The sequence below is a fragment of the Nymphalis io genome, chromosome 21, assembly GCF_905147045.1.
Source record: "Nymphalis io chromosome 21, ilAglIoxx1.1, whole genome shotgun sequence".
NCBI lineage: Eukaryota > Metazoa > Arthropoda > Insecta > Lepidoptera > Nymphalidae > Nymphalis > Nymphalis io.
Genome location: NC_065908.1, coordinates 1,511,956 through 1,537,019, shown reverse-complemented (window position 1 = coordinate 1,537,019; position 25,064 = coordinate 1,511,956). Strand labels below are relative to the sequence as shown.

Genomic DNA, 25,064 nt, shown 5'->3' with positions numbered 1-25,064 from the left:
CAAATTTCGTATATTTTGTAAACGATTAGCAGAGTTATTTTTTTTTTAATTTGAACGTTATTTTTTTGAACGATGCACACCAGAACTTTTCCATAATAATATATATACATAAAATTTGTGTGTGTGTATTATTTAAAAAAATATTTAAATGGATATAAATTAACGCGTGTGTGGCATAAGTAACCGTAATGACGTAACTAGAATTTATGTTTATAATTTATCTCGTTCTCGGCGGTGAAAGAAAATATCATAAGGAAACTTGCATGTGTCGAGTAAAATTCTACTTGTGTATTCACCAACCAGCATGGAATGTACTTTATACCGTCTCCTCGAAAGGAGTCGAGGCCTTAACCCAGAAGCTGGCATTTATAGAATTTTCAATTTGAGAACAAAAACGTTCGTTATAATTTGTATTTGTTATAAAAATATACCGTCCGTTATTAAACCACCGACACACCCTTGTACAATACATATAACTAGTAAGCAAATAACCCCAATTTTCGTTTTTAAAAACGCGTCTACGTAACGGACCGTTTGGAAACGCGCTTATAACACGCCTTGTTAGTAAACGCTAAATTACTCGATTAAGTTATTACCCGATTATAAATCTATCGTGTTCTGTTATTTATTATGATAGATTTATTTATAAAGCACTATTTTCTTCAAATACTTAAATTATAGTTTGGATAAGAAACAAGACGGCGACATTATTATCAACTTTTGTAAAGTATTTATTATTGACAGCCGACGCTGAAATAAGTTGTTCGTTGTCTCCAAACAAGTTGAGTTACTTCAAACACCGATTGTCGTCGATTGTCTGACAATCTGTTGTTGAAATAAAATAGTTACTTAACAGATAACTATAAACAAACGTACCAATAACTACCTCAATCCTTATCAAGTTGATAACACTAGTAATATGAATGCATTGTTTATTTTAATGTCGTAATTTCTTGTTGAAATATATTTTTTACTATAGTATAGGGTATTATTAATTTATTCATTAGGTGCTAGGGTTTTCTCCAAGCCTGTCTGACTAGGTACCACCCACTCATTAGATATTTTACCGCTGAACAGCAATTACTTAGTATGGTTGCGTTCCAGTGTAGGGCATATCATCTCCAAGCACACGTGACATAACATCTTACTTCCCAAAGTTGGTAAAGCATTGACGATGTAAGGAATGGTTGCATGGTCTATGAGCTGTGGTGACCACTTAACATTAAATGACTCAATTTCCCATCTGTAAAAAAAAAAAAATTGTGTGAGTAATTTGTAAAACAATTGAATTTTCCAGTCTTCTCTAAAGAAGAGAGCCTTAGATTGTTACTTTAGTTTATTTTTTTTATTTCAAGTGTATTATTAAAATTCCTTCTCTTTATATAAAACGTCTTCTTCTATAGGATTATTTAATTAGTACAAGTTTATTTATAAAATGAAACTAACAGTTTTGTTGTAATAAGATTTTTCCTTTGTACTCGAACGCTTTTAAAAGTAGTAAAGTCTACAGCTTCTTTCATAAAAGATAAACCGTTATATTACATTTAAACTTTTATTTTTTAAATTCAACTCTTTCTTATTTTTATACGAAGATATAATACTCAATAAACACATAAAAACTCGTTTAGAAGTATGGTATTGTATTATATTTTAAATAGCTGGTGCCTGCGACTTCGTCACGAGGATATTGCTTAATTTTTTGTACAAAAAATACATTCACTTATCATCCCGAATTGGGATTCGAACCTAGGATCACGATATGCTGCCGTAAAATGGCCACTAAAACAATGAGTCAGATAATACCATAAAACTTTATACAAAATCATAAAGCACTTTACTATAAACCAATACATTATACATATTACATTTTAGTATTAAACAAAACCGTACAAAACAGGCCCGAATATTCAGTGTATAAGTTCAAAATTTTAGATCAATTTTCATATAGTTGACCGCTCCGCACGCGACCACAAACACGCGGAACGGTTCTCGTGTTACGTTTACGTAACTAACTGGGTCGTGGCAGGTATACGGTGATATTGACGGGGTAACATTTAACGGAAGTGTATTTATCCTGATACAATATTCGATGATATGTTTTCATTAAACTGATCGAATTTTCTAGATAAATAAGTTCGACGATATTTTTTTTCGTAGATACATAAATGTGATAGTGATCATAAAGCAGTTTGAAAATATCACTTGAACAAACTGAACACAATTTGTAGTCTTACGTTGCAGTTAACAGTGTTGGTTAAATATTGTAGACCGACTGACTGGACCGTCTAGAGCTACTAACAGTTCTGGATTCAAATATCAAATATAAATATCCACTATATATGTATAAATGTTAAAGAGAAGCTGTCAGGAATCTATAATTAAAATTAAATTTACTTACCTCACTCAAATCACATTTAATATGGCTACTTGCGAGCTTCCAGCCATTTTATTTATTTTGTGTAGGCTTTTCGTGTGACTTTTAGTATTACTCCTACTTAATAATTAAAAAGATTTTATATTTGTACCTAAAATAGGTATTCTATACGTTAAAAATGGCAGATTTTGAAGGATCTTAGTCTCGGACTGAATTTCAAGCTGGTGAATATAACATAATAGTCACGTGTCACGAGGATTCGTTTTAAACTTAATGAAGAACTAATAACTTTAAGAAAATAGTTTTAAACTTAATGCTAACGTAGGAACATTTCACGTTGCCGACGCACTCATTAAGTTTGGCGAGGTCGTGCCGTTGCCTACGAAGACGTGCCTTATCTAACTCCAATGAGCATAGTCTTCACTCGACTCGAGATTATGAAAATGTCTAGATATTTCTTAACAAAAACGGAGATTATAGGTGTACGGGTGCTGAGCTAAGCTTCGTAAAAAATTCATTTCGAGCTATTTTTATATTTATTGAAAATAGATAGGCAGACCGGTAAATGGGTCATTTGATGGTAGTTGTAGAAATATTTAATTCAGGGTCGAGAACAATGAACAAATAACCTACGACTATGTATTTTGTTTTAACCAAATAATTACATATGTTGTTATTAATATGAATGTGTCATTCCAGGCGTTCTAGTGTCAGTTCTGAGGCTTGTTGCGAATTGTATGCAATTTAAAGGTGCGTTTCCATTGAAACTCTAAGTTAAAAAATGATAAGTATGGAAATATTAGCACGCGGAACAAATTCTGTGCGACATTGTAGGAATAATGACTAGTGATAAAATGTTAGCATAAGTATTTGTAAATAATAAATAATGTAATAGTCGGAAGCGTTGGTCGTAGTATTATTTCATATAAAAATCGAATTTTCGGATTTCTATTGTATCTATATTTTACGAAGTAGCAGTAGTATTTATTTTTTGACTGCCTCGTTGGTCTAGTGGCTACATGTAAGGCCGCAGACCTCGCGGTCCTGAGCTCAAATCCCAGGTCGGGCCAATAAAAATCATGAGTTTATCTGTCGAGATTCTCAGTAGCAGCCTGAAGTCTGGAAGTTAGAAGTGTGTCCCGTGCCTTGGAAAACACGTAAAGCCGTTGGTCTTAAGCTTGAACTCTTTTCGTTCATGTCGGAGTGCCGTACCATCTGATTATGAGAGTTAGGGAATAGAGAGTGCACCCATGTTTGCGCACACTTGTGCACTATAATATCTCCTGCGCAATTGACTAATCTCTCTTGAGATTGGCCGCCGTGGCCGAAATCGGTTTGGAGAACACTATTATTTTACGAAGAAACACCTCGTTTTGGCATAAAAACAAATCTATGTAAAAATAACAATTTTATCTTTCTCTTTGATTTATATTTTGCTCTGTAGTGGGATTTTTCAATGCTGTTATTTTATTACTTACTCAATATAATATAATTCCATGACAGATATTTACATTTAAAAATATTATTTACTTTAATTAATTCGAACATTTTGCTCATAACATACATTGATAAGTATGAATATAAAAACTTTGGTTTAATTTTTATTATAAACCTGTTATAATGAGTGTCCTTGCCACATGAACTGCAGCAAGATTAATAAAATTAATTGTCTTATATTAGTATAAATGTGTGTATGTGTGAGTGTATATAAAACGTGCGATTATATGTATGCAGTTATGTTAGTGCATACGGTTTGACCTACAAACGTCGGGACGGGAAATGAAACTTCAACCGTAGACAGAGGCGTCGCGACGTCGTCGCCGGTTACTGCGGACGATCAACAATTGCAAATTGAATCTAACGGTTTCATTGAAACATTTACATGTATGTTTAGTGGCAGTTATAGCTCAGAAACATAGTTTGTTTGATGAAATAGTCGTTATGTTTATATCATCTGTGTTTAAGCGTAAAGGCGATAATTGTCTTCTTAAAAACAATTCGGTTACGTCTTTGCCTTCATACACTTCAAAAGTTAATGCCGAGGTAACATAAGTTGATGCGGTTCCTCGCAGTGTTTAATTGTTTTATTGTGGACCATGAAGTTCCAAGCTTTGAGGCTTACATAGTTTTTATCTCTTTAAATGATAGCCAACGATATATCAAACTAATATAAAAATAGTTGTTAATAAAATGCTTACGTTTATATTAAACTTTTTTTATTACGAAGGTACATGTAACCCGGCCCTCGGGTATTTGTCCTCCGATCACGTCTCTTAATAACAGCTCGCAGTCCGGACGAAGCCTCAGACGCGCCCTTGAATGTACCTTGACATGAACTTTAAACTGCTATAGCTCCGGAGCCGAGGTCACGTTTTTTAAGGAGCATAGTGAATCTTCATCGTTTTTATGATCATAACGTCTATCCACTTCTACTAATATAACAAACTATACATTTTATTAATAAAACTATACATTATACAAACTTAATATATTTTACCTTATCTAATGCTGTTTAACTTGGCTGTATAATTTTCGATCTTCGGTAATATTCCATGCGATCTATCTTAGGTGCAAAAAAGCAAAGTATAACAAGAATTTACGTATTTTTTTCAACAACGGCTAGATATCTTTTGAAACTCAAAAAAGCATCAAATATATAATATGATCTTGGCATGTTTATGTCATAATATGTCAAGGTTTGCATAAAAGATTTTTTTTATTATACGGGATTTATTATATTAATTAAAATTAATGTCAATAGATGGTTATGAGAATTTCAAAATTTTATAACCAAAATTGAGTAACAAATAGTTTCAAAAGTTTATTATTTATTATTAATAATAAGTACTATAATTCTGTCAAAATGGCCCAGTGGTAAGAACGCGTGAATCTTAACCGATGATCGTGGGTTCAAACCCGGGCAAGCACCACTGAATTTTCATGTGCTTAATTTGTGATTATAATACATCTCGTGCTCTACCGTGAAGGAAAACATCGTAAAGAAACCTGCATGTGTTTAATTTCACTGAAATTTTGCCACATGTGTATTCCACCAACCCGCTCTGGAGCAGCGTGGTGGAATAAGCTTCAAACCTTATCCTCAAAAAAAGGGAGAGGAAGCCTTTAGCCCAGCCGTGGGACATTCACAGGCTGTTACGGTACTAGACTATAATTCTTACACGATACTATAAAACAAATTTGCATAAAGAAATATTCTTAAATTATGTGGAACAGTTCATCAGAGATTGTTCCGTAGTAAGTCGACTGATTGAATCAAAATCAGATGTATGTAGCTCGTTCCTCTTCGCACACGAGCTGACTACTTCACTTTATCGATTTTTAGTTTCGTGTTAACAGGGTTTTCATTAAAATTATTTACAATCGTGGTGAGATGAAATTGCCGTAATTTAATTATTTTGAGATCACTTTTGATAGTTCATATCTAATAAATACATTGTGTATAGTAAATACTAATTAATCATTACGTTTATTACTTGGTATTACATGGTAATTATTTATACTTGAAATAAAATTTTATTCGAAAATATTTAAAAAAAAACAACAACTTTTAAATTGAGATGTAGTTACGTAATCTTATGTATGTTCAAATATATTATACCTACTTTTATATCCGTCTCTAAAATATTTATATAACATCCATATATTTTAATTAACAGAGGTTTTTAATATATATTATAGGCAGTAGTTATATAGTATAAGTAGGCGGACGAGCCTATGGGCCACCTGATGGTAAGTGGTCACCAACTCCCATAGACATTGGCATTGGAAGAAATGTTAACCATCGCTTACTTCGCCAATGCGCCACCAACCTTGGGAACTAGGATATTATGTCCCTTGTGCCTGTTATTACACTGGCTCACTCACCCTTCAAACCGAAACACAACAATACCGATTACTGCTGTTTTGCGGTAGAATATCTGATGAATGGGTATCTGATATAAAATTGTTAATTAAAATAGATGTTCAAATATCGTATCCACTAGTAAAATATACGCGATATTGGAGAAATAACGATTTAAGTCTACTAAATCAAAATATGTTGTAATTTTATATAATTATACATTTTTCTAGTTTTCAGTTAGTATTTTTGGAGTTTCAGTTTTTATATGTTTGATGCGTTATACAAATTATATTTCTCCCGTTAAATTATGTTTATTATGTAAACTTTTATCGCTTAAAGGGTAGTGTTTATCCCATATGAGTTATAGCGATGCGATTGATAGTGACTACAAGTTACAAAAACGTCAGGTCCATAGTGGGAATCACAAATGATCCCTAGATATGCAGACTAAGCCCGTCTGTTTACGGTGCGGTAGCCCTCGGGCCCTGAAGCGCGTCTCGGCTGACTCGGCGGCGTATGAATGACGCTTGACAACAATCTCGACTTGAGTGTTGACATCATGCCGTCTAACGTCTCCCGAGCTTTTTGTTTTTCTATCTTTTAGTTATTTTACGCATAAATTTTCAAGAAAATTTAGTCTAAAATATATAATATAATAGAAAATATATATTTGTAACGTCATAACCGCAGTAAAAATACCTATAAGATCTGGTTTTCGAGGTATATATAAAAAACGAAGTGCTGGGTTCGAAATCCGGGTTGCCCTTGTAATAATTGATTGTTTTTTTTTGCTGTCAAGGAGTTTTCAGATGTATCCCGGGTGTAGGATATTGATAGTGTTACACTGCCTCGAAATACACGTAATGTAATTTTGGCCAAAAGGCTGAATTTCGATATAATCTGATGAGGTGGTTGACGAAAAGCGTAGCTTTGTGTTTTTTTGATAAATACATGAAACAAGAATCTACTACTTTCCTGTGTCCCGACCACATTCGAATCAGGAGAATAATCTTATCTATCTTACGTAGACTTATTTACAATTTCATTTAAAGTACTGTTACAGGATTGTAAATAATGAACTTCACTTGTAATTAATATTAAAGCTGACATTTTAATAAATTTATGTGTCATGCAATGTAAAACATCGGTTATCACTCACGCTTCTGTCCCTCAAACGCAGCCAATGCCCCATTTTTTTAAAGCAAATTATATTATTTTTAAATATCTACTAATAATACTTTTAATTTTCTTTTTTAACCCGCAACAGCGATACATACTGGTAAGGACATTTGTTCACAACTTTAGAGCTAGATGCACAGAACTTTGTAAACAGTCGACTATTTACATAACCATTTATTCATTACAGAAATATCTATGTCGATACTGCAAAGGCTATGTGTTAAATATGTGTACAGTCTTTTCCAATGGGAATAGGAAATAAGGTAAATAAACAACTTTGACCTTGAATTGACATGACATTTGAGTTAGACTAGTGAGGAGAAATTTATTGAATGAATTAATGAATGAATGATAAAGGAATGTATAAAAAAATCTTGACGTATGAACGCATTAAATTCAACAATGAAAACGTTTCATTGACATAAGACCTTTTACACAAATACTAGCGTTATTTAAATTCATTTGATTTATATATAAAAAATAAATAAACTATAAATAATATATGGCGAGGAAAACATAAATTCGGTGGAGTATGAATTCCGCTCCACATAAATCATACAAAATTACCATAGATATGTAAATAGTAGATAGTTGTCACTTCCAATGAAAACGTTTGCTGATGAAAATATATAGAATAAACGACAAGTGCTACACGATGCACGTACGGCTCGAAAGGTGATTTGTCTACGCGTGTGTCGCTCGTGACGTAGTTACTTTACAAAGTAGTGCTAGTTATTTATTAATTTTGAGATTGTGTGAGTTTTTCAGGAGATATTTTATAGTATTGATTGATTGATTGCGATACAGGATATGAATGTATTTATTATAATCCGTGTAAGTAAAAGAGTTACTTTGTATTAAGTTTATTTGGATTTAATCTACATTCCGGAAATGGCAGCGTAACGTTTATAAATTTGATTATTGTTTCCCGAATATTGAACATTGAAATAAAAGAACAGTTTTTAATCATTGAATAGTTAATATATCTGTTGTATTGAACATAATTCATAGTAGTACTATTATAATTTGATGCAGTAATTCTGATTTATACTATGCGTTTGAGTAATTGGATTATTTTAATGCACCTCGTTTTCGAACGTCCGTCATATCCGTATTAAAATCTAGAATACCTTTTGACATTTTAATTGGCGGTAAGGCTTTTTGGCAGTCATCATATACTATACTAATGCCAAACAGCAAAAATTAGCATCGTTGTGTTTTGGTTTGAAGGGCCAGTGTAACTACAGGCTCAAGAGACGTAACATCTTGATTTGCAAAGCTAGTGGCGCATTGACGTTATAAGGAATGATTAATATTTCTTAGTGGCAATATCAATGGGCTGTGGTGACCATTACCATCAAGTGTCCCCTTTGATAGTCTGGCTACCTATTTTAACTAAAAGAAGGTAATATACTTGTAATATCTTATACGATATGTAATAACTTTATTATTCTTATCATCAAATCTGATGTAGATGGTTTGCGGTGTATTCACGGTGTAAGCAATACTTTATATTATTTTAAACAGGGCCTACATATAAATGCAGATGTAACCACTTAGCATTGGGTGCCAGCCTGTCATGCCATTTGCCAGCGTTCATTATGACTAGAATAAAATAAAATAAGTAAATTTTTTATTCAGTATCTTCGTTTTAATGTTCAACTTAGTTTTTACAGTCGTTTGGTTAATATTTGTATGGAATAAAACGTAGTTCTGGACTTCCCAGGAGCTTAAAAGTTCATTTTGTTTCGTATAAGTTAAATACTCTCGGGGAGTTTCCAACGTTTAAATAACCTCATATCACTTACAATGGAACATATAAAAAATATTTTATTATTTTTAGGAAACACCAAAAATTATGTATTATTTAAAATTGTATTATATATAATTTATATAGTATACACCTATTAAAACAGGGGATATAGACGCATATTACAAGTATATGCGTCTATATCCCCTATTTATTATAATGGGAATAAAACATCGACCAATATGTGCCATATATGTCCAGGAATAAATTGATTGTTTTTCTATTTAAAAATAATTTATTTTTAACATACCATCGTAATCGTGATTTAAACCTTTTGATTCAGGTAAAGAAAATGGCAGAACGAGTTGCCAAATGTCGAGATGATGTTTCGAAGAATCGCGATAAATACCAAGCGGCACTGGCGGAGATCACGGCGTACAACCCGCGCTACATAGAAGACATGACGACAGTCTTCGACCGCTGCCAGCAGATGGAGGCGCAGCGGCTAACGTTCTTCAAGGATGTACTCTTCAGTTTCCACAAATGCTTGGACATTAGCAAGGAACCGACGTAAGTGACTTTATTTATTTCGATTACACGAAAAGTTAACACTTTTTACTTCTCTTTTAACACTGATAATATTGCACGATTAATATATCTAGATTTTTTCGAAGGGTAACTTAAGTAACTTGCGTAACGTAAAACGAAATTTAACAGCATGTAAATGTACCACTCCCTGTAGTGGCTAAAGTCTCCTCATTTGAGGATGAGGTTTGTGTATATACCACCACTTTGCTTCAATGTGAGCTGGCTGATACACATGTGGCGGATTTTTTCTGACACTCAAGATCTCGGCTTCAACTTGCGTAGCAATGCAAAATTCTAGATTCACTGCTAGTTTCTTTTATTAGTTCACACTCAGGAATAATAGAACCGTTTTATTAATATGCAAATATAATTCAAGTAAATCCGTAAATAGACGTCAGTAAGCCCGTGAGAGTCGAGCTAACATGCACTGTTTGCGATGTAACGCTGCGCAGACTGTGCAAATAAACGCGTAGTAATCTATTTGCAAACATTAAGAATGTAAGGCGAAACTTCAAATATTGCGTGGTCTTTGACGTACATGTGATAAACCATCTCTATGATAATTTCTCTTCACGCCTTTTCTTAATTTTGATAAATCAATCAAATTTCTGTTGCCTCTTCGTACATTACTTTTGAGATTGTTTCATTAAATCATTAATTTCTACTAATAATATAATTCAAATTAGTCGTGTATTATTTTATTTAGAAACATATTGTATTATTTTTAAATCGAATCGGTTTTGGATTTGAAAAGCGTTTACATGAATTTCAAAATCACACCTTAGGCGTCCTACCAAGTTGCTCTGACTACTGGGCAATGGGTTATGTAAGGCTCCGTGACTTAGGTTATTTTATTAATTGTGTTTTACTTTACGTAAAAATCTTATTAGTTTTATAGGGAAGAATAATGCTGTTACAGATTACCACAAATATACGAAGAATTCCACCACACAATAAACAACGCGGACCACCAGAAGGACCTGAAATGGTGGGCCAATAATCACGGAGTTAACATGGCTATGGCGTGGCCGCAGTTCGAGGTAAATTCCATCTACCACCAGCCTGCCTCCCGCCCTCCCGACCTCCCCTACTTACACAGCAATGCATAGCTATATATGCAATTATATCGTTATGTATGCAATGATTAACTGAATGCTTTCGATCTAGTATAGATAGGTTAGACGTGTCTAGATCCTTAGAGCATGCAAATTAAGATTATCCTCTTTCTCTTCTCTTCTTATTGGTTTAATCATTTAGATCGCGATCGGTGAACTGCCTGCTTATAAATCGAACGATATTCTAACATTGGATCCAGTAGAGACGCTTTAGCGACCTTCGAATTTTCTTTAGTCAACGCTAATTTCAATATTGACAATACTATGTTTGAGTTAGCGCCAACGATTGCGGAACGTTACGATACGACCGTTAAGTGCCTAACTCAACAGTAGACTTAACTCGAAATCTTTATATGCAGATTTCAGCTCTGATCCTCGAAAATAATATCCATTTGAAATATAAAAATTTAAAGCTATTTATATATAATATTTTAAATAACTCTAAAATTAAAAATGTTATTATTCAAATATATTGATAACATTTTCTTGTGAGAAATATTACGTCAAATAAAATAATATAATAATCCTTCGTAAGGTATTGTGTATAGCAAAGTGTAGCCAGGATTGACAGCGCTCTCGTAGTATCAAATAGGTATCAATTTCCTAAAGTGCTCCCTAAGGGATATATCGTCAGCCCTTTATTAAGTAATGTAAGGCGACGTTGTGGAAACAGGTAATATTTAAACTAGAAAGAAAATTAAAATAATACATATTTATTAAAAGGACCATATAATGATTATGTCAAGGTATATTTTCATTAAACGAAACATTGCTTTGCGAAAATTTTCAATCAAAGTATAAAAAAATATTTAATTCATTTTTAATTTTGAACGTTTTATAAATAATAATTGAATAAAATCATAAGCTATTTGAAAGTTAGCCACCATCTTAACGTTGAAAGGACGAACCGCCGGAGACCACCGAACCACGTTACAAATACCTTCCTGCCGCCGCTACAGCGGTGTTAGCGCGCATGACCGCCCGACCACGATCCATACCCATCAGAGCCATGTGGTCACGAGCTCAGAGGAGATTCCGCCGTGCCCTTCCGACCATCTGCTTCGGTGATGAGAGGGAAAGCAGAGTGGCGCCGTCGGACACGACTAGCGTGTACAACGACGGACGTTGTTATAATGTCGCGTTCATGGTACGCCACGGTGTTGGGACGGTTAGCAGAGCTGATGGTTGTGAGAAAGATAAAGACTCAATTGGTATTTAAAGGGCACCCACACGAAATCACTAGAGGCAACGAATTCAAAACTTCCCAATTATTCGTTATAGATGATAGAAACATATTCCTGCAGCATTGGTTAACAGTTCACTGGAAAAAAACAAAATTGATATTCCTTCATTACCAAAACACCCATTCTACAAGTAACGCAGCTCTGACAATCGCCTAATATAAATATACATAAATTCAATGCACAAAAATCAAATGTCACCATTAATCGTTCATTAGTTCCACAAACATCGGTTAAAGAAATCCCCGCACAGACCACCGGCTTGGGCAACTTGCGATACAATAAGGAGTGATTGATCGTGCTGTTTATTTGCAAAGGATCGCCGGCACCCATACACTTTCCGTTTTGATGAAACACTCATGAACGATTAGATTGTGCAAATAATATGAAACCGATACAAGATATTTCGCTATCTAGTGAACACTATGTCAGCACTTGTAATGTTGTTCTCGAAATTCACCCACAACGCCGTATCAAAAACAAATTCAAAACCAATTATTCTTTCACGGTTAAATAAGGTAATTAAAATTACTTCATAAACTAAACGAATTATTTAAAAAGACAAAACACTTGATAAATTGATTTCAATAAATGTAATATTTAGTATAAATTAGAATTAATCATTTACGGCCTTACATATAAATATTGTTTAGCGAGTAATTAGTTAAACAATGTTGTCTCTTTCTTTCGAATGTCAAATCAATAATGACAGAAAGAGCTAAATTAGTGTTTGACTTAACAGCGGCTAAGTAACGTTTATAAGTAAAGCCGATAATAAACAGAAGCATACAACAACTGTCAATTCTAGCTACACAGTCATACTATATAAATCAATTACATTAAAGTAGATTTAGCAATTAATACATGCAATGAAAACAAGGAAACAAAAAAAATCTTCATTTTATACATAAAAAAAAATCATAAAATTAATAAACTTAAATACTTATGTTATACTATCAATGCAATAGATGTATTTTTTACAGTAGTCCTGTTGTAATTTAAAGAACACTTATCCCAATTGAATACGATGCAAATTCTCATATCATTTTTGAAGCCTGGTCAATTGCAACCCGTCACTTGTCACAAACACCTGAGTGTAATGCTTGATGTCGCCCCCTAATGAACACCGGCTTTGTTTGAAAAGTGTTTATTTTCTTTTTATTTAATCATTGATTTTGTTATTTTGATTTTGCCATCACGAACGCGCCGACACGTTGGAACATCACGAGGTGATCATCGACTAAACATTGCCTTGATTAAACATTTGTAACATTTATCAAAATGTATCAATACTGAACTTAAGGTACACACTGTCGGTTAGTCAAAAAACAGTGAAACCGTTCCAACCCGTTGAACGAAATATTATCCACTAAAGTGGCCTAATGTATGTCCCAACGTGTCGCTCGTTCACGGACGCTTGTGACCGCGTGTCTCGACCCAGGAATACACTGAGGAGTTCCGGGACATCGCGAAAGGAAAGTCCAAGGAGAGCCTTCCCACCGGGCCCATCACGCTCCTCAACCAGCGACCAGTCAGCGAAGACGTACGTCCCGAGAGACTCTTTGGGTCTCGCTCGAAACATTTGCTCATAAACATATATTTCCAATATTTTTTTTTATCTCTTTCAAACATTTCTTAAGCAGCTTTCAAGCGAGACGACAAAGTTGTTTTTAATATAATCTATAAGTTTTCGTGAACAGCGAATTATGTATTGAAAAGATATTTCTTGAGATTTTGTTTTTTAATTGAATCTTTTATGTGATTTTCTGTTCGCGTTAATGTTATATTTTAAGTCAAATCGGGGCTAAACACATTTTTATGTGATGTTGTTAAAGTAAGCGGCAGGTTGATTGTCTCGAGTTTAATATATTATTTATCGAATCGTTTAGAAGTGTGGTTAGGCCCAATTTTGGGATTTAAATGAGAATGAAGAGCATATAGTGTTCGATTTAGTATTTTGCTTAGCATACCATAGAGAATGTTTGCATGAAAACTCTTTAGTAAGTCTTTGAGTAACCGGTGTATGGGTCATTCTCATTTTGATCTTTATATTAAATGTGCTTTATTTCTCAATATATTTTGTTATTTTTATAATTTTTAAATATCGATGTTGCATGATGGATGTCGCTTTTCCGATATGCATATTGGCACGTTTTTAATATTATTAATATTAACCTTATATAAATCATATATATTCAGTTTTTATAAATTACATAAATATTATTATTATCTAGGTACGTAAATATAAAATTATTTATATAAATTTATTCCTAAAAGATATACATACTTATAAAAACTAAAGTTTGATTTTTACTTTTCGATCAGTTATCAGGCTCGAAGGACCAAACATTTCAGTATATTAATAATCTATGATTCAGGAGCTTCCTCCGATCACGGCCAACAACAAATCGGGTAAAACGACAAATCACACGGAACCGCCGGCCAACAACACAGTCATGCAGAACAATACGAGTGCAAACAACACTATCGATAAGAAAACAATTAGTGCACCCATAGCTGTTACGTAAGTAATTTAAACCTTCATTATAATATCAACTGGTAGTATGAAAATACGATGTGATAGACAAACAATTATTATCATATTTTTTTTTATGAATATTTTTGTAATTTTACTGGTGATAGGGCTTTGTGCAAGCTCGTCTGGGTAGGTACCACCCACTCATCAGATCTTCTACCGCAAAACAGCAGTACTTGGTATTACTGTGTTCCGGTTTGAAGGGTGAGCGAGCCAGTGTAATTACCAGACACAAGGGATATAACATCTTAGTTCCCAAGGTTGGTGGCGCATTGGTGATGTAAGCTATGGTTACAATTTCTTACAATGCCAATGTCTATGGACATTGGTGACCACTTACCATCAGGTAGCCCATATGCTATACTAGTATATAAAGTTATCGCTTTATGTAAAATTATTTCATTCTAAGTATATTTTTTTTTAAATGTTTAATTTTTTTATGTTATATTAATAAAATGCTATTGTAACATTTCACGAATACAAATGTAAATATATTTTATTCGAGTAAGCTTTTACAAACAATTTTTAAATAAAATTTTGGTTTGTGGTTTAGGTCGTACCGGTAAAAGCCGGCACCCAACTAATCTCAGTGGATATTCATCTTTGCGTATCGAAAAACATATAATATTTCTTTTAAAAATAAGTTTATACTTTCTTTAAAGGTTATACGAATTGCTAATAATTATAAAATATAAAAATTTAAATATTTGACTGTATCAGCATAGAGCGTATAGAAATATACACTTGCGGGTCCGCTGCGTGCGCGCAAGCGTTGCGGGAGCGTGCCAGCTCGCGGTATACATTCTGCGATGCGAATTGTCTTGAACTTGCGTTAGTTCCGTACACACACTGATTATATTATAGAACATTGCAAATACATAAAGTACAACTAATACTTTAACCATTTACATTCGATTGAACTTCATTACATCATAATTTGATTAATCGATTGATCTTAAATAGCTCTTGTGTAAAACGTATTTGATATTCAATGAGTACGAACTAAGTAGTTTTGTTAAAACACATATCCATTATAATTCGATTTTCATCCTATCGTACGAGACGTTTCTAACGGAAGTTCTTCCGAATTCAGAAACGGCACCGCTTCCGGTCCGAAGTCGGCCAAGACGTCCCCGGCCAAAGACAGCGTTGGCAAGGACAACCCGTTCGAGGAGGAGGACTGGGATGAAGAGTCCGCCGGCGCACTCACCGACACAGGCGAGCCCGGCGTGCCCGTGCGAGCGCTCTACGACTACACCGGCGCCGAGAGCGACGAGCTCAGCTTCCGACAGGGTAAGTCCCCTACAGATGAGACTAAGCCGCATCCTCTCTCATCACTAATCAATGTTCTTGACTTTCAGGCGACTTATTTGAGAAACTAGAAGATGAGGATGAGCAGGGCTGGTGCAAAGGTCGAAAGGACGGCCGCGTGGGACTCTACCCCGCTAACTACGTCGAGCCCGTTGGACACTAACCCCCGCAGCACTCCGCAACACTCCGCATCGCTTCGGAAGCACTTCATAACACCGGGCAGTGCTTCGAGGCTAGATTATAATTACATACAAGTGCGGAGCGTCATTATGCGGTTTTAGATATTAATTAGTCCAATGTCACTGATTTGTTACTTAAAATTCACGGTAAATTTTAATTATTAATAATTAAAATAGCTTTTTCATTTGCTTCAAACGATTTAAAAAAAAAACAATACGTAAGGCAAAACGTCCGTTCTTGGACGAGTATTTCCAGCCTCACCGATTAGTTAACGAATATCAGTTTCACTGGACTATGATTGTCATATGTTTATTCCAAAGGAACAATAATGCCTAACGCTGTATTTTAAACGAAAAAAATGTATTCTTTATTTGTGACGGAATGTATATTATGATTATAAATATAAAGTCACTCAGTCATAATTTAAGTACATTGAAATTATAAAAGTTAATATTCGATTGATGTTCTGCAGACTCAGACATCGCTCGGCACAATTGTTAAGAGTAGATTCAAACGACGATACGCCGTCTCAGATTGTGAAATTATAATATGTAATAGCGATAATAAAAGTATTACGATCGATTGTAAAGCGTGCCGATAACGAAAATATTTTTAATTTGCCGACAGTCCTTATGTTAGTATGGACAGCAGAAACATTTTTAATTATATTTATTTTTTACTTATAATTTGAAATAAAGTACCTATATTAAATCTATGTAATAAGGTTTACTTAGAATTGTTTTAGCGTTTTTTCTGTATAGTACAATGTAATTTCTATTTCGAATAAATATTTAAATTCTCGCTGATATATGTTCGCAATCTTATTTTTTGTAATTGTAAAGAGTGCAAAAGAGATGTGATAGTGTGCGAGTGAGATGGCGGCGGATTAGACGCCAATTATAAATATTTTCTTTATTCGCACCGTTTATAACATTTTCTTGTGCGTATAAACATCATTTGTATAAACTTTAGAATTTGTACGCTTCAGACTTCCTTTGTGATTATGGGTTTTATGCGATATGAAAGTAAGTACTAAGTTAGTAACGAAGTTGTACTGAAGCTGCGTGTCGGTCGTAAGCTTTAAACTCTTATGAAGGACGAACTCCGACCATCGCGGCTCGGGAACATTTTTTTTGACGCTTTTGAACTTTGAACTCCCAATTTTAAAAGTGACGCGGCCCAATTTTTGAAAGATTTTAGAACGATTATAAGCGAGATGCGATTCGGAATTAAGTGATGAGTATTTTTGGAGAATATTTGTACAATGTGGAAACCAAAAAGTTGTCATTGACGTTTGCGGAATTAGGTATAATGTGTGCGAGGCGAGTCACGACCGAGCGACCGACTCTGTCTCGAGGAGGGGGTTTGGGGGGGGGGGGTACGGTCGGTACTTCTACCTTTTTAAACCTAGCTAAGCCAAAAAATTGAACGCCAATTTATGATGTAGGCAAGCGACCGCTACCTGGCAACAAATTTATATATTTGTGATATATAAAATATAATATAGGTGGTTGTACTGCACTGCAGGCGTTTTCTGTACATACACAGTTATATAATCGTCGTGCATATAGAATATTTATTTCCCATTGTATATAACGTGTAATTATATAATATTGCTGTATTTGTGAGCGCGACGGGTCCGATGCGTCCGGTCCGGCCTAAGTTACGTCGCAGGTGCTCGCAGCCGGTCGCCGGCCCGTCGCTTAGACTAATATATTACGAATATGTTTACTTTTTTCTTTTCCTTTTTTACCTCGTTTTAGATATTGTTGTGTTGTAACGTATCGGAGTCAGTAGGCTGTAGGAGGCTGATGTTTTATCCTTTGACTCGTGACCGCTCGTAGTTCACTTCGTCGTAGCGCTATTTGTTTTCTTTGTTATGGTTTTAGAGAGCTCTGTGAAATTCTTTGTATTATATTATTATCAGAGAGAGGGTGGTTCCGGACCACATATGTTAATATATTATTAATATTGGTAAAATTAAATTGTTACATATGATATTTGTGTTTTATTATTTATTTCCCATCATTTTAGTCTAGAAAAATTTATTTTTACCTTTTAAAATGACTGAAGTCTTAACTAATAATAAATTATGTAGTTTTTAACTACTCAAAAAAAATTATGGTTACTAAACTATAGAAGAACACATATTTAGTTCTAATTAAATATCAAGGTTTTGTAATAATTCGCTGGTTTTTATCCGTTATTTGAGTTTGGCGCGGTTTGTCAAGAACTATACACGAATAAGTTTGAAATAATATTAGATATAATACGAATTATAAATTATTACCAGAAAACTCGCAAAAATGTTATGATATAGGCTCCTTATAAGCTAACTGCAATTTAGTTCCGTTTTTTTTTTCACACACTGAAAGCCCGTAGAATGATAAATTCATGAAGTATAATATTGCCAATATTTCTCTACATTGTGGAAAATAATCTTAATTTTTTAATCAATTTATTGAAATTGTATAAAGTAATGTATTATAGGTACATTGAAAAAAGCTACAAAGGTTCGACCTCATCATCATGTCTATTAATAAGTCAAGTATACTGAGGTCTGATATTCATATTAGAATTAACAAATTCAATAAAGAAAATATGAAATACATGAAAAATAAAATAATAGCGTGGCCAGAAAATATTTTTTAGGTTTTGCTTGATACTTTTGCGCGTTGCCGTAGTGACATATCGGGGGGCAATTGATTAATAAGACGAATAATATGGATAGTTGTTACCATACATATTTTTTTGCTGGCTCAGTGCGTAATCGGTTAGCATTCACCTCATGTGTACATAATATAGAATCTTTTATTTTTTCGACGTAAACTCTCGTTAAATAATTATTCTTTTCCCTAATTCATTTTTATCGTATTTTTGTTTATCTACTTTCCTGTTTTAGAAAAAATGGGTGGACATACATATAGAAAAAAGCATATACACATATTATATATAGAAAAAATATATACGTGTCAAACAGACATCCTTATTCGAAGTTAGTTAAAAAATATAAAAAGTTTAAATAAAATAATGCTATATTCTACAACTAAATTCGTTGATTTCAAAATACTTTATCTTTATCTATTTCTTTGGACCAAAACAATTAGTTTATCACTCGCTATTCCCACCCTTGATCAAAAGCTAGTGTACCACAAATACCGGACACTAAAGAATTGGCTTAAAAATTTGCTGATATTCAATAAATTAAGAAGTACAGTTTTTAATAAAAACAGTAATATGAAAACACATATACTTTTAAAAATCTCTTTATTTCGATTGTACGCAGTGCACAGTTACATATATTTAGCCCGACGTGATGCATTTACAGAAATAAAGCTGTACATAGAAATTGCATATTATCCGAGAGAATAGCACGTCGTCGGGCTTTGTACGGAGGTCAGATTGTCTAAGCGAAGCTACACTACAAATATTATAATTTTGTCAAAGCAGGAGCTCTTACCCAAAGTATAAGTATAACAAAGTATAACTTTCTTAACATTGATATGGTCTTTAAAAGATAAACCTCTATACAAAGATAATATGTGTAAGGAAATATTTGAAAAAAAATATCGATGAATAACTCTGACTCAATAAAATATACGATGAAGCCGCATCGAGAGTAAAACAAGACTTATAAATATGTCGGGTCAACGCGTCACATTCGTACGAATGTCCGGAGCAACTCGTGTGCGTGCAGTCTGTGAATTTGGCACCGATTTTTATTATCTCTGAGCGCGAAAAAATAAATGAATTAAATAAGGGCCATTATACATAAACTATATAAACAGACATTTATAAGTATAAGTAGCACAGGGTTTTATTAAGATACACAAAAAAAATACTCTTATCAGATGTCACTGGATATTTCTTGTGAGCTACAATTTGACAACTATTTGATTAAATAATATTTTTGTTTATATTTATCTTTATATTACGTTATCGGTAATAAAAGCCTAACATGTGACATCTGATAGGGAAAATTGTAATTACCATTAAATGCAAACAATCCTGCGCGCGCGCATCGTTATAACATCATACATACATAACCCACGCGCGCCGTCGTGACGAGATTAAATGCCGAAAAAAAAATTAAAAATTATAAAAATCAAGTTGCTAAATAAATCGATGAACACAATCGTTTTACCCATTTCCATAGCGAGACGTCACGGCGGGCAACACTGATATGTCAACACAAAATACACGTATATTTACAAAATAACGTACACAACGATCAATGAGTAACAATAAGTTGGGCTCATTTGAGATTCCCATTAAACAATATTCCCTACGAACGAACATCGAACGGGCGACAACAGCGAACTACACACCATTACGAACGTACCTTGTGATGATATAGACGTATAGACAATTTACAACACACATATAACGTAATAATTGTATAAAAAATAATAATAATGAACATTTAAAAGGAATTATTCATAATAATGGAACAGAAGTCTTTACACAACAATAATTAATATAAAATATTTACAAATAACCAACGTAACGATATATTTATTTTATATATGTATATATATATATTGTTAGCTAAATTAAACTACGGTATAAATACTTGCATTGAGGGTCGCGTTCGGTCAACGCTCCTTCAGTCGCTAGAAGATAGCAATTACAATCTTGTTCAAATTGAAAGCGACTTAATATGCGATTATGACGGAAATGAAACATTAGTATCGATGCCATCCATTAGTTTCATCCAATAGCGCCGCATAATACATCAGCGTGTGTTCTCAAACGCAGCACACTAACTCACTCTCATAATCTGATAGGAAGAGAGATACGGAACGGAACAGTATCAAAGCTGACGTCCATTCCGAAGCACATGAATGTAACATTGACAATTTCCTATCTCCGGGATGCTACTTAAAAAAGAATTACCCATATAAATTGTATAATACTCTAAACCCACCGAAGCACTGAATTATTACACCAATTTGTAACATTAATAAGACAGTAGTCACTTTCAAAATGAAAACTATTGTGACTGCTAGTGTTTGACGATAAAATCCTGCTGCTTTTACCATCGATGATGTTATATATGTCAAAACGATGATAATTTAACATATCGATAACACTTCGGGTGACACGTGTCGAGTTGTCATATCAATGTATCAGAAATTTCTTGTCTTAACGGTCATGAATTATAGTCCGACAATAAACAGTTTTGGTGAAATGTGTAAGAAATGTACCAGACATACATTCAAACAACTTATTATTTACATTATTAAAGTGCGATAAAAGTAAAAAAAACTAAATCGTTTACCAGAGTGAGGCTCGTGATTGCAAAATATTTTTTAAAATAAATTTAGTTATAACTCGTCTCCGTGAGCATATTTTGTCACAAAGTTTCTAGTTCTTTTCATCTTTGACATCTATAATGCATTATTATTCATATATATATGTATATTATAGCTCTGTTTTTATTTTCTTTGTTGTTGTTATATTTGTATGTATGTATATTTTCGACTATTAATTACCGCCTTCACGAATTTCCGCTTAGCCTAAAGGTTAACTGGTAGAGCCTTTTGTCCTACTCCACAATGTGGTGGTCAAAAAAGTTTTTAAATAAATAAATATTAATATGCAATATTTGAAATTGCAAATTAATATTTGTACGGTCTATTTTATTAGAATTACTTTTTACTATATTTTTACAAACCAGCCGTTAAATAAGCGCCACTCAGTTGATTAATAAAGTTTTTCTCTTACCACACTTTAATAACATTTAAAATAAGGCGTTTTAAATTTTAATTCCCAACTATAATTATTTGTAAAGTAAGATTTCGACTCTATTTTTCCGGACTAATGTGAGTCAGAATGTCAGAATGAGCCAAAATGTAAATATTTAAATTAGTAAATCATGTCTTAATCGTTTATGATCTACAGTACGCGGGACGGACGAACGGAACGCACTTGTAAATATTACAGAGAGCTAGTTTAGTAGTTTTTTTCTTAAATGACATATTATCCAATAATTTTTAAAATAAAACTTTACAATAATACCGACTTTGATATGTCACGATGAAACATTTTCATACACGTTTTAAATAAACTACGTATTATTTTGACATGTGTGAAATGAAATCAAATTTCTCCCTTGAGAGCTTTATAAGCATACAGATAAGAAAATAAACACAAATTAACGAAATGTTGAAAGTATTTGTGACCGAACAATAATGGAATCTTCAGTAGTAGTATCTTTAGTTTAAATCATTAAAATTTCTTTAATTTCACTAAATATTTTCTATAGTCCAGTGGAGGTCTTGCTCACGATATCGTATCGTGCTCGTTGTGCAACTGCAGGTCTACAAGGAAGTGATTACTGCAGACATGCTTGCAGCTTCTCGATCCACTCTTGCGCAGCGTTCGCGTCACTTGCGCAGAAATTGTACGTTCTTCTGCTCGTTCTTAGCTGAAACGAAAAATGTATATGAAAAAAAAAATTGCATCACTATTATTATATACTTTTAAACTTGTTAAAAAAACTATCTTTTATCTATATGAATATTTCTATATTCATATAGTTGTCATGAAAAAAAATGTGGAAAATGACATGTAGTGGTGGTATGTGGTGCCAGGTGGTATCTGGTAGTAGTAGTGACACTTACGTCGAAGAAGGATCTGTCGTCGCACTTCTTTGGCGGTCCGGGCGCGGGCGGCGCCTGCATCACGGTCAGCACTTCTGCCAGGTCTGTGAGCGGTAAACGGGTTCAAATTTTAAATAGTACATATAAATTACTTGGTTGCAGGGTTTGGTGCAAGTCCGTCTGAGTAGGTACCACCCACTTTTCACATACTGCAATACAATTAGTATTGTTATGCTTTAGTTTGGAGGGTGGAGGGTAAATAAGCCAAATTAACTACAGACACTGGTGACGTAACATCTTAGTTCCAAAGGTTGATGGCGGATTGGCGATACAAGGGATGATTAATATTTCTTATATTGCCATTTCTCATCAGGTGACCTATTTGCTAGACTTGAAACCTATATATATATATATATATATATATATATATATAGAGAGTGAAAAAAGCCGTGCTTAATTTTTAATTTAATAGGTACTGGTGAAATTGAAAATGATTTAAACTTAATTGTTAACTTTCAAAAATGCTTATTTAAATTGTTACTCACCAATGAATCCCTTGCAATGCGAGTCTTCCATCGCGTCATAGTATCGCAGTTGATGTTTTATGGAGTCGAGCACGAACCATCTGAAACACATTTTGCGAGATAGTGTTTTTTTAAAACTCACACCGAGACCGAGAACGGGTCCCGCCCACCTCTGCTTCCAGCCCTTGAGCAGCGCGCCGCGCTTGTAGAGATGGCCCTCGTGCGTGCGGTTCTCGGCCACGTTGGAGGAGAACTGCTCGTAGTACTGCTGCGAGACGGCGGCCGGCGGGCGCTCGGCGTGGCGGTCGGGCGGCGGCGGCGGGCCCAGGCGCGGCGCGCGCGGCGGGCACGGCGCCGCCAGCGCGTCGGCGCAGCGCTCGTGGCACAGCGCGCCGCAGTCGGCGCAGCGCGCGCCGCAGCCCAGCGGGCCCCACAGCAGGTCGGCGCAGTGCTCGCAGCGCGCGGGCGCGGCGGCCGGCGCGGGCGCCCAGCGGTGCGCGGCGGGCGGCGGCGCGGCGGCCAGGCGCGCGCGCGCCAGCACCTCCCGCGTGCCGCGCCGGTGCGCCGCCCGCGACGCGCCGCGCACCAGCCCGCTGCACATCGACGCGTTGCGCTGCGGGCCGGGACACGGTTAGCGCTCGCGGCGAGACGGGATCGGGCGGTGGGCGACGGGGAGCCGCGCACCTGCAGCTCCAGGGTGTTGGGGAGCTCCAGCTGGTCCCACCGCACGCGCCACTTTTGCGGCAGATGTCCCAGCTCCAGCTCGAGCTGCCTCAGTCGTTCCAGCAGACCGGTGAACGCGTCCGGCATGCACCGCTGTATACTGTCGTATCTGTTTACCGAATTAATTAATTATGTACGTTTTCATTGTGGTACTTTGATCACTTTTTTAATCATAATAATCTAATATTAATCAATCGCGCCCACTTCTTGACCACTCGTGTAGTAGTTGAAATTCACCAGCAAAATCATTCCCAGGAGGCGGTGACTTTAGGAAGGCGACAGACTATCAGCGTCTCCGAAATACTGTTTGTTATCATCATCTATTTGCTATCATGGAGTTTACTCGCTGAGCGAACCTCACGTAAATAGTATAAAGTCCGATAAAATATACGAGTGATTTAAGCACAAGTGCGCCGTACCCGGCCACGACGAGTCGCCGCTGGACGGGCGCGGGCCGGTCGTCGGGCCACAGGTCGGGCTCGTAGGGCGCTCCGTGCGACAGCTCCTCGCTCACGTAGTACTCCCACACCTCCAGGCTGCTCACTGCGCTCACGGGCCGCAACACCTGCGGCAGGCGGGCGTGTTAGCGGACAACCCGCACCGATAATCAACGGTATGTCTGCCCATGCGTTAAGTTCATTACACTCTACATAACGTGCACGTTCCCTGCCATTTTTAAAGGATGATAATTATAAATTTTAAACGAGCAAAAAGTGGTCACACAGTGTTATAAAAACCAACCAGTAGCATTATCCTTTCCTTGTACCGTGAATGCGTGGCGCATGAGAACAAACACGAGAACAAAGATGCGCTGTGCCTTCAATTACAGTAGCTCACTCACTGTCCATACTTCATACCGATGATAAAATACGACATAGTTACTGAACACGTTGGGGGATTGCTCTCGTGATCGGTTATTCGTTTATCGGAGTTAACCACCAACGGAATAATTCTATTTATAGATAATAAGCCTAAATAAGAGAGTTATGCCAAAATTTATCAAACTACATTTTTTATAGAATAGGAAGGCGGGCGAGCATATGGGCCACCTGATGATAAGTGGTCACCGACGCCCA

General features: G+C 35.3%; 3 protein-coding genes across 6 annotated transcripts in view; 2 read left to right on the top strand and 1 right to left on the bottom strand.

Annotated features, from left to right (window-relative positions):
* Positions 1–18,134, top strand: part of LOC126776812 (protein kinase C and casein kinase substrate in neurons protein 1) — a 109,312-nt gene extending 91,178 nt beyond the window's left edge. For 2 of the 4 annotated variants that reach the window (XM_050499610.1, XM_050499608.1), the window contains 6 exons: positions 9,503–9,735; positions 10,673–10,793; positions 13,551–13,652; positions 14,488–14,633; positions 15,739–15,938; positions 16,007–18,134. In XM_050499610.1, the coding sequence (XP_050355567.1) occupies positions 9,503–9,735; positions 10,673–10,793; positions 13,551–13,652; positions 14,488–14,633; positions 15,739–15,938; positions 16,007–16,119 (915 nt within the window). In that variant the 3' untranslated portion in view covers positions 16,120–18,134. The remainder of the gene's footprint in view (positions 1–9,502; positions 9,736–10,672; positions 10,794–13,550; positions 13,653–14,487; positions 14,634–15,738; positions 15,939–16,006) is intronic. The other 2 variants (XM_050499609.1, XM_050499612.1) reach the window with 2 other exon arrangements.
* LOC126776908 (uncharacterized) overlaps positions 1–25,064 on the top strand; it is a 75,525-nt gene that overhangs the window by 35,459 nt on the left and 15,002 nt on the right. The gene's annotated exons all lie outside the window — the stretch shown is intronic.
* Positions 19,387–25,064, bottom strand: part of LOC126776727 (myotubularin-related protein 13) — a 64,354-nt gene continuing 58,676 nt past the window's right edge. Inside the window, exons 33-38 of the mRNA XM_050499423.1 lie at positions 24,408–24,553; positions 23,950–24,097; positions 23,436–23,878; positions 23,287–23,366; positions 22,763–22,845; positions 19,387–22,566 (exon numbers count right to left, since the gene is read on the bottom strand). Coding sequence (XP_050355380.1) covers positions 22,474–22,566; positions 22,763–22,845; positions 23,287–23,366; positions 23,436–23,878; positions 23,950–24,097; positions 24,408–24,553 — 993 coding nt within the window. The 3' untranslated portion in view covers positions 19,387–22,473. The remainder of the gene's footprint in view (positions 22,567–22,762; positions 22,846–23,286; positions 23,367–23,435; positions 23,879–23,949; positions 24,098–24,407; positions 24,554–25,064) is intronic.